Genomic DNA, 16385 nt, shown 5'->3' on the forward strand with positions numbered 1-16385 from the left:
GTCACACTGTTACAAGATTTAAGTTTCACTTAGCCTTAACACTGCAGTTACAGTAGTAAGAGAATGTCCATGGATAGCAAGCTGGTTGGTATGTACTCTTAAGTCATTTTCCAAATACTTCGAGAGTATTCATTCACATAGTCATTCAGCTAGCATATGCTTTGCACTTGGGAGAGATATATTTGTGGAATGAATTTCGGTTACAACTTACATATTTCCCAGTACCTCTTGTCATTCTGGATGGAATGTTAGGAGATTTCCCTTGGAGCACAAAAAACAAAACAAAACAAAACAAAAAAAAAAACCAAAAACCCAACCTGACACTAGATTTAAAACAGTCTTCCTTTTAGCCACTTTTAGACAGGGACGCTGAGGGACATTGTTTCTAAATGATCAAGAACATAGGGAGTGACACAACTCAGTTAACATATTCCTTTCCCTGGGAACTGGTGATCAGCTACAAACTACTCAGGAAGTGAAGATTCTGGAGGGTAGCTTAGGACTCGCTCACCCAGGAACGTGGGGGAAAAGGGCGTGGCTTCGAGTGGGAGGAATAAGAGGGCGTGGTCTTACTGCGACTGGGCGTGGCCGTCCGGCCGGGGCGGGTGCGCGCCGGCAGCGGGCGCGATGGCGGCGGATGGGGACTGGCAGGATTTCTATGAGTTCCAGGAGCCGGCCCAGAGCGTTCAGGACCAGGAGAACTTTAACGCGAGTCCCGAGGCCAGAGCTGGGGTACCCGCGGGCGGCGACAGCTTCCCGGCCTTGGCCTGCAGCCTGGAGGAGAAGCTGAGCCTGTGCTTCCGCCCCTCGAAGGACGCCGAGTCCCCGCGGGCGACCGTGCGGCCCATCACGGAGCGCAGCCTCCTGCGAGGGGACGAGTGAGTGCCGGACCCGGAGCGGGGGGGGGGGGGGAGGGAGGGGGAGAGGGGAGGGGAGGGAAGGAAGCGGTCCCTACCTCGCCCTGCCCCCGTCGCCCCGGGAGTCCGAGCAGGCTCCGCCCCCCCCCCCGCCCTCCTTTCCTCTCTGGCAGCTCCCAGCCCCTCCCAAAGCTGTGAGCCTGGCCAGCTGGAGTTTAAAAGCCTGCAGCCCCTGCCTTCCCTTGACTATTCCCTGCAGACCCCCTTGTATGCTTCCTTGTGGGAGACCCTACCTCCCTGGGCATGTGTGGGTCATTCATTCATTCATTTTTCGTTCATTCATTCATTCATTCATTCATCTTGCTTCTGTTAAAGCCCCTGTCAAGGGTTTGCGCTGGCCATTGCCAAAGTGCATTGCTCCTCTTAAGTAGGACACTCAGAGGGATGGGCCATAGGTTTGTTAAACACATATTTTAGAAGTGTGATGAGTGCTTTGATAGATATGTGTACCGAAAGGGGATGCCCGAATGAAGACTTCATAGAGAAAGCAACCTGCACATTGAATCCTGGTGGAGTTAGGTGCCAAGGTGCAGGGGTGTGAGGTACTATTGAAGTCACAGAAGTCCATTGGGGCCACAAGAGCAAACTGGCTTAGAGGCAAAAAGTGAGGGATAGCAGTAACTAATGACAAGGACCCCATAGTGTATCGGGAAGGCTAGTTCACGGCCTGAAATGGCTACAGAATCTTATGTGATTAGTGAGGACATTCACAGGGGTTGATGAGAGCACTTTATTTAAACAACTTGAGCCCCAGCTATTGTTTGGTTAAATGAAGGTTGTGACTATATATATATATACCATGGGTTTGTTCCATAAGATAGCTGAAAGAATGGTGAGAGCCAGTGAGCTAGAGTGTTTTGTTTGTAGAGAGATGTGACTCTAGAGAAGCTATACGGGCACCGAGGACTTTCAGAAGTTGATGGTTGGGACCCATTTGCAAGCATTGGAGAGGTGGAGGGACTAGTTAGTGGGAGGAATTAAAAATAAACATTTTTATTACATTTTATTAGTTTTGTGTGAGTCCATGTGTGAGTGTGGGTGGGTGTAGCAAGCCTGTCAAGTGTGGCGCATCCTTAGAAGTCAAATGACCACTTGTGGATGGTGATTCCCTTTTTCCCACCATGTGGATCCCTAGAGTTGTTGTTCTCCGTGGCAGCCACCGCTACAGGCCAAACCATGTGAGGAATTCTGGGATAGTGACAGCATTCACATTATGAAAAAGAGTTTTAAGTTCTCAAGAGTTAGGAGCTATGTCAAGAAAGAGTAGAGAGAGGGCATTGTAAACATGGTTGAAGAGCTGTGTTCCAACACCTTTCCTTTTTAATCAGTTTCTTTTGCCCAAAGGCAGAAGAGGGCTAAGTTTCTGATGGGTTTAAAAACACAGAGATAGGCGTGCACTGCATAACAAAAGGTGCGTTGTGTGGAATTTTCCAAAGAGAAGTTAGCTTCATCTATATGTAGATTTATTTGTACACTTTAATTATTGAGACATACTGCATATTCTGGGTTTTAAGGTTATGTTCATGAGTAATTTAAAACATATGAGTATGGCTTGTACTAAGATTCTTTGAGGACCTATTTTTGCTTCAGCTGGACATTCTGGAAAGTTTATTTTAGCCTGTCCTTCAAACTTAGATGGCTGTAAAGTCTAAATTATTTCATTGCTTTTCCTGTTTTGCTTTTTGTAGCTCAGGATGGCTTGAACTTGTTATGCAGCTGAGGCTGACCTTGACCTCCTGATCTTCCTGCTACCCTCCAAATGCTGGAATTCCCTGCATAAGCCAGTAAGCTTTTTGTTGCCTCTTCCTCCAATTTGGAGATAGAGTCTCATATAGCCCAGGCTAGCTCAAACTCATTTTGTAGATGAACCCCTGATCTTTCTGCCTCCACCCCTGGAGTACATTACAGGTATGCACCAACACTCCCAGTTTTCTGTGGTGCTGGGGTTGGATTCCATGGCTCATACATGCTGGGCAAGCATTTTAGCATTTGTGCTTCGGCTTTAGCTGGGTTGCTTCTGACAGTGGTTTCTAGTAGGTGCTATGTTGGTGAGAGTGCATGTCTCCTGATTGGGAATGTGTAAGAAATCTTTTAAGAGCCAGGCCTCACTTCTCCTTGTCTCCTTTCTCTGGTATATTTTTGCTTTATATGGTTCATTCCAGCTTCCTTCAGCAGTTAGAAAATTCCTTTGTCTGCTGGCCACCATGACTGGATCTTTTACTTTACTTCCTTGAGCTTTGCTTTCAGTTTCTGTCTGGATTGTACTCATCTGCTGAGAGCTTCAGGACATTGTCCCCTGGAGCCACTGTATACAGGACTTTGTCTGGGAGGGTGCTCTTCCACCAGCTTTTATGACAGGTCATAGTATTTATGGTAAAGACAAGGCAGCTCAGATGTCTTGACTGGATGATTCTGGATATCTTTGAGGGAAGTTAGCCTTATGTCCTTCCAGCTGCAATTGTTCTGACCTTGGGAGAAAGAGAGAGCCTTGTTTATTGTCCTGTTTTTTTTTGGAAGCTGGAACCCACAGATACTCCATCCAGGAGAGATACTCCACTATCTTTGTCTTTCAGCTTCTTGTAAGAAGGATGTGACCAGCAGGCAGAACAACTCCTCCAAACCTGGGACTCCTTACCTTTTAGAATAGTCTGTGTCCTTGGCCAGGGTTAGATATATAGTCAGCTATTAGGGTTTGAAAGTAACTAACTCCTGCTACCATCAGCAAGTAGCTGCCGCTGTGTCCAATTCTGGTTCCAGACAAGAACTGGAGACAGTTGGCACCAGAGAACATCAGGTTCCAACTGGGAGACAGTCTGGGAGCCTTATATATGGGAGATTTGTAGGGTGATAGACCCCACTTTGTACAGTTTTTTGGGTTCATGTTTTTCTTGCGGTTGATTTGGATTTGAAGTTCATACTCCTTGGGGTGTTATACTTCCGGAAGCTTCTATTTTTAAGCATAGAATTCTTGTTTATTAAACCAAGTATGGTTGTTTTTTTTTTTTTTTTTTTTTTTTTTTTTAATAGTCCGACTGAGACAGGGTTTCTCTATGTAACAGCTCTGACTTACAACTGGCTTACAACTCATAGAGATCCACCTGCCTCTGCCTCCCAAGTGCTGGCTTTAAAGGCATACACCATCACCACCAGGCTAAAAGAAGTGCTATTTCTCTGTTGCAGTTGTGTTTTATTTATTTATTTTTAATTAATTTTTTTCCCCCATATGATGCCCTATCTGCATGTTCACCTGCATGCCAGAAGAGGGCATCAGATCCAACCATAGATGGTTGTGAGCCTTCATATGGTTGCTGGGAATTGAACTCAGATCTTCTGGAAAAGCAGTTATTACTCATAACCACTGAGCCCTCTCTCCAGCCCACTTTTGCAGTTTTAAACCTACCTTGTTATGTTTTTGTCCTTGCTAGGATTGTTTGTTTCCTGATTGCTGACCAACTTGAAAAAAAAAAAAAGGCTTATCTAAATATTTCATGACTTATTATTTACAATTAGATACCTGTTACAAATTTTAACATTAAGAAATGTGATATGTTAGTGTAGTCTCCCAGGAAGTAGCTCGGATGAATTTCATCTTATCGATGCCTGTGAACTTAGGCTCCCTCCCTGCCCCCATAAAACATCTTTTTCTATGTTGATTATTATTTTGGTATCAAACTCTGACTTTTGATTCTGAAGTCTGCTGTCTTTGTCCATTGTGGTTTGTAATTTTTTTCAATGCATCTTGTTTGAATTAAAATGTTGGAACTGGAAAAGTTGCCTACTTCATGTCTAAGCTTTGTTTTGTAGCTGGGCAGCTGATACCCAGGCAGGTTAAGGAACTTGGCTAAAGATTGCCTAAGGGAAAATGAATATACAAACCTGTTTCCTGAGTCCAGTTCAATGCCCCTTTGTTTTACTCAATCACTCCCCTCCCACCCCAGATACTGTTTGATAAGAAAGTGGTAATTGCTTTGACTGTATAACCTGGCTGCTTTTATATGACCCCTTACTCTTTCCCCTTTCATCAGCCCCAGTCCTTATCCTCTCACACTAAGACTGAAAATATAGCATGCTTTTGTATAGCATGTTTTTGGAAAGCACAGCATGTTTACTTTGTTTGTGTTTCTGGAGACAATACTGAGATTTTCCTGGCTCTTCACTTGGAAAATGAAGACAATAATTTCATTTCTGCTTCTACTTCTAATGTTGTTTTTGAGGATTAAATGGATTTGTATACTTTTGTTTGTATGTGTGAGTCCATATTTCTATCTGTCTATCTACTCTGCTTGTTTTTTTTACATTTAATACTCATTGTGTGTGTGTCTGTGTGCTGTCACTCTCCTATGTATGTGTCCTGTAAACTTTGAACAGTATCCATCCATTTATATAATTTCTCATGAATCTAGTTTTGTTGTTTTTCTAAGAAACAATTTACCTTCTGTTTTTTTTTTATTTTAATTTTTTTGATAATTTTTTATTCTGGGTCCTTTTATAGTAGTCCTGGATTTTTAACAAAAGCTGTGTGGAGTATTCTATTTCACTGATTGCTGTTTTCTTCTGTTTAAGGATTTGGAATGCCCTGACAGATAATTATGGGAATGTCATGCCTGTAGACTGGAAGTCGTCCCATACGAGGGCTTTGCATTTGCTTACTCTGAACCTGTCAGAGAAAGGGGTAAGTGAGGAGCTGGACCAGAGTGGCTGCAGAGCCAATGCTGATAGTGGGACAGTAGGAGCAGCATCTCTTAGCACAGTTTGTTGAACTGCCTCTTATTTTCAAGCTATGGGCTGGCCCATTCTTGCCGTCTTGTTTCCACTGCCATCTCTTTCCTGGTGCAGTCTTGCTGTTCCTCATATGTTCATTTTTGCATGGCTGCTAAATTCTGTCACCAACAATCTCCATTTCCTTCTGCTTGTACAACCAGACTGTGATATGGTGAGAACACTCAGAGTCCTACCCTTTTATTTATTTACTGTATTGGGGGTATTTGGATATCAGCAGGAAATAAACATGTAATTTAGTGATGCTGGACACCACACACTTTCCTGTGAATACTGGGGAACCATTAAAACCATTTCTATTCTTAACTTTTTGTGTGCATATATGTATATGTATACCTAGATGTGTGTGAGCGAGTGCACATGCATGCATATGCACTTTTGTGTGCCTTTATCTGTTGGTTGGCATTGGGCCTTCACTTCAGTCATTTACCACCGTATTTTTTGAGGTAGGGTCTCTTATTGAATCTGGAGCTCACTAATTCAGCTAGGTTGGCCAACCAGTGAACCCCAGGTATCCTCCCATCTCTCCTTCCCAGCTCTAGGGTTATAGGTTACACATCGCCGTGCCTGGCTTCTATGTGGGTGTTGTGGATCTAGATTTTGGTCCTCATGCTTGTGTCTCCCCACTTTATCACCCGAATGTCTTCCCATTGCTGATTTTTGACTTTTAAATACATGTCCATCCTGATAGTGCCACATGAAGATACCTTATATACCAGTGTGAGTACAGTTGATGTGATGGCTAGAGGCCAGAAAAGGGAATGGTTTGAAGTAGACACTCACAGAGCTACATTTGTTTAAAACTGATGAGCAGCATAGCCAAATTATTTAAATTTCAAATTCACCCTGTTTTAAGCACATGCCACAACCCCTGGCACACTATTTCATTAAGTGTAATTGTGCGATCACTGGGAATGTAATGCTGTGGGGCTGTCAGTGAGTTAAATAGCATTGTTAATGTTTCATGAAATGATTTTCTTAAATATGTGATGTAGAAAAGCCTGTTGCTTTCAGTTTCTAGTGGAATATGGAATTCCAGCTCTGTTTGCCAAAATTTTCATAGTTAAGCAGCCTCACTGCTTCTTCCCATAATTAACCCCTTTAAGCTTTGCCCATAATTAACCCCTTTAAGCTTTGCAGGTTGACCTGACACACATGTACTAAACAGGATCAGAGCTAGATAGCTTTCGTTCCATCTTCTGTTTATTTAGGGCCTAGCTGTCGTTTGGGGCTTTGTCCAAGATCCCTCCTTCCCGCTCCTCCCCCAAGCGTCCTATTACTGTTTTAGCCTTTGTTGATCTCATGGAATTACATAATTTTAGAGTTGGAAGGATCTTTAAAGGACACTTAATCCAGCATTTCAGATGGGGAGAAACCCTACCTACGGTATCACCGACAGATGGTTACCTTGCCATGGCCTAAATCCTTGCACAGAAGAAAACAACTCTTGTGTGGAAACTGGAGAGCCCTGTGAAGATGTGAACTTTTATGGGATTTGTTTTCTGTCGCATGGAGTTTAGCCCTGTTGTCTCATGGGCACTGGTCCTCACCATGCAGTGTCCATGCGTCTTTCAAATCATCACTATGCTGTCTTATTAAGCATGTTTCTGAGCCTGTCTTAGATTGTGTCTTTCTAGTAACTGTCTCAATGCCTGGCACTTAGTGAGGGCTGTGTAGCCTGTTTGTGGAGTAAGTAAATGAGCAAATAACCTTATCCCTGAGACTGTGAAGTCAGAAACCATGATGGGAATTTTGCCTTGTTTTAATTCGTTTCCTCTTTTTGTTTGGATTGAAAGGTCCCATGGGCATATTTTCTTATTGACATGCTAAAAAAATGCCATAAAACAGTTCATTTCATAGTTTGGAAAAGAAGTACAGTAGCACCATGAATCAAGCACTCTAATCCAACTTCATTCAATAAAATATAAGTCTTGGATTGTTGTTACTCTGTAACTCCTTTTGTTGTCCTTTGGATGCTGTTTCCAGAATAATGCTGTGGCTGTGTTTGTGATGAGTAAAGACTTGCCATTTAATAATAGGACTAAACGTAAAAGGCTTTACCTGGAAAGACTCAGTAGATTAAAATAGACAAGTGGTAACCAATCAATCAATCATTGATCATGCTGTGGCTATTCTTTTGTTGAAGAGAATTGAATTAGAACTTCACTCCCCAGAATATGCATGGAGTTCCTGAAGAATTATATCAAAGCAATCATGTTCCTCTTTTAGGTGGTGTATAACTAAGAAACATTTTTATACTGTGAACATGGTATTATTTATCATTGCCATTTCAGTGTTATATTCTTCCCACAGCTGAGTAAAATTTAGCTTTTGTAAGCAGTCTTTATATTATCCTTGTTATAAAATGAGATCTATATTGGCAATTTTTTTTTTATTCTCAAGAATAAGAGAATAATTTGCTTTTTTGTGTTATGTGGTATTCAGGAAAACAACAGTTAGATTTCGTTTTCTTTCATTGATGGTCGTGACACACAGTTTTGTATTTGCTGGGCCCTTTCTAGAAGCCTGGCATATTCCACATTCTTACATGGGCATATTTTTTCCATCTGCTGTGTGTGCAGTTTAACGCGGGGAAACAGTAGGGTCAGCTCTGTGTCTAACCCGGGCAAGGCAGGGGTGAAGAGAGTGCTTCTTTCCAAGAAGGCACTTTGTGCTTGATGGGAGGGTGACTAAGGAGCCCTTGTCAGTCATGGCTAGCTTTCAAAGGCCTAAGCACTTTCAGCTCTGTGTACCTCATCTCTGTGGGGAGTGGGCCTGGTTCCCTCTCTGGAAAGATGATCTGGGATCATTATTTCTGTTGTCATGGAAATTTAGTAGTTCGGTTTGTTGGTATTCCTAATGTGTTTGGAACCTGTTCTAAATGGGTGTTCTTTCTTAGTGTGCTTGGGCAATGGAATGCTTCTCTATCATTCTGTCTTGGAGTGTCTCTTATGAATCTTCCCATTTCTTCTTGTGCAGAATCAGATGTTCTCTTTCTCCTCTGTTTTCCATCCTCCCCTCTCAACTCGGTCTTGAGTAGCTCAGGTTGGCCTTGAACTTGCTACCTAGCTGAGGATGAACTTGAGCTGATAGTCCTGTCTCTGTCTTCCCAGTGCTGGAATTGTAGGTGTGTACTGCCATGCCTGGTGCAAGAAGGACTATTTTCTCTGTATTTTGATACCTTTCATAGTAGAATGAGGGCAAATATTATAATGTATTCCTTAACAGTGATTTTAAAATTAAAATTTCATTTAAAAGTTAGGAAAGAAAAATAAAGCAAACATAAAGCTTCAAGGAAGGATGATGGGGCAGGTGAGTTTGCAGTGTGAGAACCCTGTTGGCATTACAGGCCAATGTGTCATCTCATATGCTTCCCTCCCCTACCTTGTTTCTGTGGCCATGGAATTGGGCATCCACTCATGAAGAGCCTAGTCTCTGTACCTTTCTTACCCCAGTTAGTTCTTAAAGAAGTAACTGTCATCATTTATTAGCGAGCATTATGGGACTGAGACGTGAAGGCTGCTCTTGCCCCACATCCTCTTTGTCTAGTGCCATTTGTACCACCTTCAGCTGCTGCTTCTGGCAGATAACCTTTTTTTTTTTTTTTTAAAGATTTATTTATTGTGTTTACAATGCTCTGCCTACATGTCTGCTTCAACACCAGAAGAGGGCACCAGACCGGATTATAGATGGCTGTGAGCCACCATGTGGTTGCTGGGAATTGAACTCAGGACCTTTGGAAGAGTAACCAGTGCTCTTAACCTCTGAGCCATCTCTCCAGCCTGGCAGATAACCTTTTTAACCAATTTCATTTCTTGCGGTTGGACTTTGCGCATTGACCTTCCCAGAGGATGAAGTTGTGCCCTTGCTGTTCTCCAACTCTAACTCCCACACAGACTTTCCCTTCTTCTGCTCTCCCAGTGTAACCCTGTCAGAATCTCTGGTAAAGTTCATCTTGACATTGTGTGTGGCATAATTACCTATATCACGCATCAGTCAGCCTCACAGGGTCGTAAACCTCATTTCAATGGTGTGTTAGCAGGGCAGCAGCTTCTTAAACTGTGGATCTGACCCCAAATGAAGCTGTGTAAGGGAATGTAGGAATTGAAAAGAAATCTGGCTCCAGCAAACAGATTTTGGACACACCCCAAATCAATCCAGGATCAAATGTGTAATGAATCCAAGATGTGTCTGGCATTGTCCTGCTATTGCATCATGTGACTTTACTGCATCCTTGATTCTGAACACACAGCACATGCACTTTACCCGGCACATGCCATCAAGCACTTAGTAATGCCACCTGTAACATCTCGGCTCTGATTCCAGACTATTCTAGTAAAACATGCATTGCAGTATTTCCACTGTGCATCCAAAGTTTTCTGTTCTTACAGAAATGTAATTGTTTGATTATAGAAGCCAAGGATGTGGCATTTTCCTGTTCTCCCTCTGTCTTCGAATTGTAATATGTTCGAGTGTAGGACTTCAGTAACTATTGTTAGAGTTGATGACTTGAGTTCCATCAGAAATTGTTCAGTGAATTTTGGCTTAGGACTGGGACAGGGTTCCCAGTGGTCTCTGAGATGGCCCTAAGCATGTTTCTGGCTTTTTGTACTATATGTTTGGCATTTTTAGCAGTGAGGATTGTAAATCAAAATATTGATTGAGTCTGGAAAGCATTGAAGATAGTTTGTGACTTGGGGTGTCAAATTTTCAGGTAAGATTTAGTTTGTTATGTAAAAATAAACATGTTCATATACCCTGCTGCTATGCAGATTTACTTTCATTATAAATACATGGAAAAAATACATGTCTAACAAAAGAAGTATTGTAAAATGCATTTCTAAATTTCCTTATGTTGTATTTCAGTAGATGTCTGATTTGTAGACTTCTTTTATATAGACCCAGGGCCATGTGAAAATTTCTTGGGTTAAAAGGCAGTGAGTGGCTAGTAGATAGTTTGAGAGACCCCGAGTTTACCAGTGTTTTCTGCTGATTCCTCAGGCCCCGTGCACTGGTAGTTCTAGTGTGAATCTGTTGCTTTCTCTTTTACCTTTAGTGACTCCCTTTGTCATTGCAAGAATGACCTTTACTTCTGCATTGTTTCTGCCCTCAATCTCCTATGGGTATCTTTCTGAGAATGGGTTTCCTCCTCAATCTCCTATGGGTATCTTTCTGAGAACGAGTGCAGGAAAGGTAAATGCTTTGAGTACTGGACACCTAAAAATATCTTTATATTTAGTTTCTGCCTAGTTGTTAAATTGGCTGGACATTGGATTCCAGGTTCCAGGATGGATTTTTTTTTTTTTTTTTTTTTTTTTTTTTGAACAGGAAAGTTGCATTGATTGTTTTTTGGCATCTATTGTAGTTGTTGTAAATTCAAGTGATATATTAATTCCTGATTCTTCTGCCTGCTCTTTTCCTTTTGTCTTTTACATACGGTGTTCTGAAATTTCATGGGTGTGTGTTTGTCAGATTCCACATTGCCAGACCTTTCCTGGCCCAAGATGCTGTCCGCAGGGAATTGCATTCCATGCTGACAGTAGATCTGGTAAACAGCAGGCCTTTCCCACCCTTCCATGGGAAGCCAGCATGCCAGTGGCTCCTTCCTATGCCTTTTTCATTCGTTAGCTTTATTCTGGCTGACATTCATCTGAAAGCTCCTTTGTAAGGAACTGGGGAGCTCTAGGGACCTGCATCCATTGTGTCCTGAAGTTTAAATATATCCTATGTACTAGTAGATAAAATTGTTTTTCCAGATAAACCTCCCTTCCCTCAAGTCCTGGGCTTTGAACCCAGGGCTTTAAGCAGCTTGTGTCAGCACTTTACAGCTGAGCTAGATCCCTAACCATTCTTGTTATGTTCCTTTCAAGACAGGATATTGCTAAGTTGCCTAGACTGACTATCAACTGACTTGACAGCTACCTCAGCCTCTCACTGGCATTACAGGCCTATGCCACCATATCTGCCTAATTAATTAATTAATTTAGTCATGCTAAATATATTATATTTATAAATGGTCCCAAAATGCCTGGGACTTTGAGTATTTTAGATTTTGGATTTTTAAAGAATTAGGATATTTGTAGGTACACACTGAGATATAGAGATGGGATCCAGATTTAAACATAAGTATATATTTTTTTGTTTTATATATACCTTATATACATAGTCTGATGACAATTTTATGTAATATTTTTGGTATACGTGTGTTTTGAATAGCATTCATATGAGGAATTTTATCTTGGTGATATCATGTTGCTTTTCAAAAAGCTTCGGATTTGGGACATTTGAATTTTAAAGGCTTTTATTTATTTACTTAAAAATTCCAGGTTACAGTTTCTTAGTCTTTTATATGATAATTATATAATAATATAATATAGTAATTGACTAATCTACCATCTTAATGGTATACTATGTAATGTAATAGCATTTTTTTTCTTCCATAGCCCCTGTGGTTGTGTTTTTCTGTATGTTAATTCTTCTTGAGAATAGAGTTCTAATTTTACTTCTGTTCACCCACAAAATAGTCATGTGACAAGAGGTGAATGATTCATAGCCAGCTATCTCTGTTGAGTTTCCTCAGGTAGTTATTGGTATAAAACTCTCAGTATTCCTAAAAGGGGCTGTTTGTATTGGGTTTGGGTAGGCATGGTAACAGCTACTGGATGATATAGTGCTCCAGATGTGGCTAGAGCTACTGGACAATGCAGTGCCCTAGGCATGGTAACAGTTACTTGCTGCAATGCCTCAGACATGGTAACAGCTACTTGATATAATATCCCAGATGTGGCTAGAGCTACTGGACAATGCAGTGCCCTAGGCATGGTAACAGTTACTTGCTGCAATGCCTCAGACATGGTAACAGCTACTTGATATAATATCCCAGATGTGGCTACAGCTACTGGACAATGCAGTGCCCTAGGCATGGTAACAGTTACTTGCTGCAATGCCTCAGACATGGTAACAGCTACTTGATATAATATCCCAGATGTGGCTACAGCTACTGGACAATGCAGTATGCCAGGCATGGCAGCAAGACAAAAAGGAAAAGAGAAAGAGAAGTTTCTAGAATCTGGAGAAACTGCTTGACAAGAGCCCTGTTCTTTGGTGCAGAGCCAGAGCTGACAAATGGCGTTCTGGCAAAGAGGAAGGCAAAGAGGAGTGCCCAGCCCTCTCCTTCTCACCTTGCAGTTTCCTAGTGTCTGCCAGTGATGTGTAACCCAACTGGAAGCCAGAAGTCAAGAGCATCCTTAGATCTGGTCCATATGGTCAGCCTCCTGGGTGCAGAGCACAGTAGGACATGGAGCTGAGGTGATTGGAGACTCTCCAGCATAGTTAGACTTAAAGGTGTTTTAGGAACCTAGGAGTATTCTTTATTCTTTTGGAAGGAGGGATGTTCTTTTGGAAGGACTGAATGTCTCATTGATGGGTCCTGCCTGCAAGGATGTTGATTACTTTTATTCTAAGTATTTGAATATTAGAAAGTAGTTTGTAGATAACTTTGTAGAATTGAAACACTTTCCAGTTTGTTAACTATGTACTTGTTACCTTCTCTATCTTCTATTCATTCCAATGCCTTACAATTTGCTAATAAATACTGTATTTTTTTCCCTTGTCTTCTATACAAGTATTAGTTTTTATACTGCTCTTGTAGCTGTTGCTTTTGGAGAGACTAGCTAATGTTAGTGTCAGACCATAGGGGTGCATGCCATACCTTGTTGTTTAAAAGTTTGTCCTATACTGTCCTACTGGTGCTGGAGGAGTATGTAACACACTGTGTGGCCTGGACTAGGGTGACCAAGGACTTCTTCCCAAGGAATAGCTCTCCTACATGCTCTTTCCTGTTGCTTTTTTGACCCAGAAATGTTGACATTTGCATTAGAAGGCCTTGCTTTTTAAATGGGGATACTTTTGTTTTTAGATGAGTGATGGCTTGCTCTTTGACACCTCAGATGAGGAGGAGCTGAGGGAGCAGTTGGATATGCATTCCATCATTGTCTCCTGTGTCAATGAGGAGCCCCTCTTCACCGCAGACCAGGTATGGAGGGGAAGCTGAGCCTGGAGCTGAGAGCCATGCCTTACTGTGGCTGCAGATGATGCTTGTCAGAATGTCTGAGTTTGCCCTAGATTGTGTGACTAATGCAGCCTTGACATTCAGTCTTCAATAGAAAGGTTAAAATAAGGTATATGCTGTTCAAGTATTGGGGAGATTTCTATGCTAGGCATTGTCTGTGATTGGTTACAAGTTACTAATGGAGGGCTATTAAGTTGATTCCCCCCAAATTAGGAAGTTCCTACATTTTTTTACAAGGTTACCCTCACATTAAGTGAACTGCACTATATTTGAGCTTGTGTTTTTGTTTATTTTGAGACAAGGTCTCACCACATAGTACTAGCTGACCTGAAACTCTATGCGGACCAAGGTGGCCACAAACTACTTACCTCTGCCTCCTGAGTGCTAGAATCAAAGGCTTGAGCTGCCATGCTTGGCTCCACCAAGGCATAATTTTGTAGAACCCTGGGTAAATATCTTTAACAAATAATAGAAGTATCTTATGCTCTGTAGAAAGAAGCAAACATTTTACCTGTGTAGTGCCGTATTATGTCAGCCCTTACTCATTTGAAACCCGTCAAGTCACCTTGTTATTTTCTGAATACTCCTCCCACCTCTGTGTTATTGTCAAAGTGTGACAGCAGAACTTCCTGAAATAAAATGTTCCGTGGCTCCCAGGGCTGTGAATTCTGTCACATTTTATTTTTAGGCAGGGACAAGAAGGTCAGTAAGGAGATAAGTTATGACAAGGTCAGAGGAGTAAATAAATGTACGCATTAAGAATGTCCTGATGGTCCCTGCTTCCTTTTGTGGTTGGATTGTTCTAGGCTTGGAAAACTGTGGTGTGAAGGAGACAGGTAGTGCTTTTTATAGAGGGCATGAAAATCTAGAAAAGAGATGTGACCCTGAGCAGTCCTGTTTCCCCTAGAAATAAATTCTATAGCCTCCTTGAATGTCTCAGTTCCTGTTTGGGAAGGGTTTATTCCTGCTTAGCATAGTCCTTCTTGGGTTGACTTTTCACCATTTGAAGCATATTAAGTTTGCTGATTTATAGAGACTGTTAAATGTACTCATGATGTTTTTATCTTTATTGAATTGTATTTAAAATTTTTTTTTCTCAATGCTTGAATGACCTCTCACCCCGTTTAAAATATTTAGTATTTTTCTGTCTTTCTTTAAAGTTTCTACTTCCCTTTTCACTCTTGGAATCTGGAACCAGAGTTGCAAGGCTCAAGTCACACTGTGTTTGACAGTAGGTCATGGTTTAATTAAAGGCACGTGTATTACTGGAATCTTCCTTCTTGCAGGTCTTTTTCATTTGATTCCGTTTTTGGTAATTTAAAAATACCCCTTTATCTTTCACCGAATTAATAAGTGAAATTCTTTTGCTGCTAGAGAGCATGCTTTATACATGGATATTTATTTTATAAGTTTTATGTCTAAGTTTAAACAAGGTTACATTTGAGTGTATGCATGTGGTACACAGTACATTTGCCCTTATTTGCCATCTTTTAACTATAACTTTATTGTCTAGTCTGCAAAAATCATGGTACCATTTTCAGACATATACTAGGGTCTGCTGAATTGTGATGGATATACACATCATAATTTTATGTTCATATACTGTAAGTTTCTTTTGATGAGCTGTGTTTACTTTATCGTGCTTTGTGCACATAATAAAGATTTAATGTACCTTCCTCTCAGGTATTCTGGTGAGTGCTGTGGTCAATATTTTCACTCATGCATTTGATTAACAGTGGTATATGTGTTTTGGAAGGTTATTGAAGAAATTGAAGAAATGATGCAGGAATCACCAGACCCAGAAGATGATGAGACCCCCACACAGTCCGACAGGCTCTCCATGCTCTCCCAGGAGATTCAAACTCTGAAGAGGTCTAGCATGAGCAGCTATGAAGAGAGTAAGAGTGCTTTCTGTCTATGTCAACACATGACATCATCATCTCCAGAGAGCTTTCATCTTCTTGGGTCCTCTGGCTGTATTGTTTGTTCTCTGTACATACTTTGGTCATTGTTCGGGACTGTGTTGTATTTTCTTCAGACCCTGGATTAGTTTGCTGGGGCTTTTAGAAGATTTACTGCAGTCTGGATAGCTTCAACAGCCTGGTATTTATTTCTCGATTGTTCTGATGGCTTCAGGTTCAAGATCAAGGGTTGGTTGTTTTTCCTCCCTTGCCTGTGGGTAGCTGTCCTTTTCCTGGCCTTCCTTCTATCCATATCTGTATTCACATTTCATCTTGTCAGACATAGGTCATACTGGATTGAGGACAAGTCTTGGACTTCATTTTAACTTTATCTCTGTAAATACTCCAAATACTGGTGTATTCTGCAGTATTGTGGATTAAGATGTTAGCATGCATTTTTTGGAGACAATTTAGCCCATAGAAAGCAAGATTGTATTTATTTATTGAAAATAGTTCCTGTGTTGACAAATAGTTGTCTTTGCTAGAGCTTTGAGGGATTTTGGGAAGTGGAATATTGTTAGAGTTGCATCTGTGTTTTTGTATGAGAACACTGAACTGTAAATACTGTTGGTTTTGAGTATCTGGACCCAGTACGAGAATGCTCTGATGCTCTGTGTGTCTGTGACTGTCACCATGCCTGGTTCTCTGCTGGATAGC

The 16385-nt window shown here is 41.4% G+C and overlaps 1 protein-coding gene across 2 annotated transcripts in view; it reads left to right on the forward strand.

The window, feature by feature from the left end:
- Positions 1-608: 608 nt before the first annotated feature.
- Positions 609-16385, forward strand: part of Fez2 (fasciculation and elongation protein zeta 2) — a 38674-nt gene continuing 22897 nt past the window's right edge. For both annotated transcript variants that reach the window (XM_051177899.1, XM_051177900.1), the window contains exons 1-4: positions 609-878; positions 5481-5589; positions 13615-13731; positions 15524-15665. In XM_051177899.1, coding sequence (XP_051033856.1) covers positions 628-878; positions 5481-5589; positions 13615-13731; positions 15524-15665 — 619 coding nt within the window. In that variant the 5' untranslated portion in view covers positions 609-627. The remainder of the gene's footprint in view (positions 879-5480; positions 5590-13614; positions 13732-15523; positions 15666-16385) is intronic.

This window comes from Phodopus roborovskii, unplaced genomic scaffold, assembly GCF_943737965.1.
Source record: "Phodopus roborovskii unplaced genomic scaffold, PHOROB, whole genome shotgun sequence".
Lineage (NCBI taxonomy): Eukaryota > Metazoa > Chordata > Mammalia > Rodentia > Cricetidae > Phodopus > Phodopus roborovskii.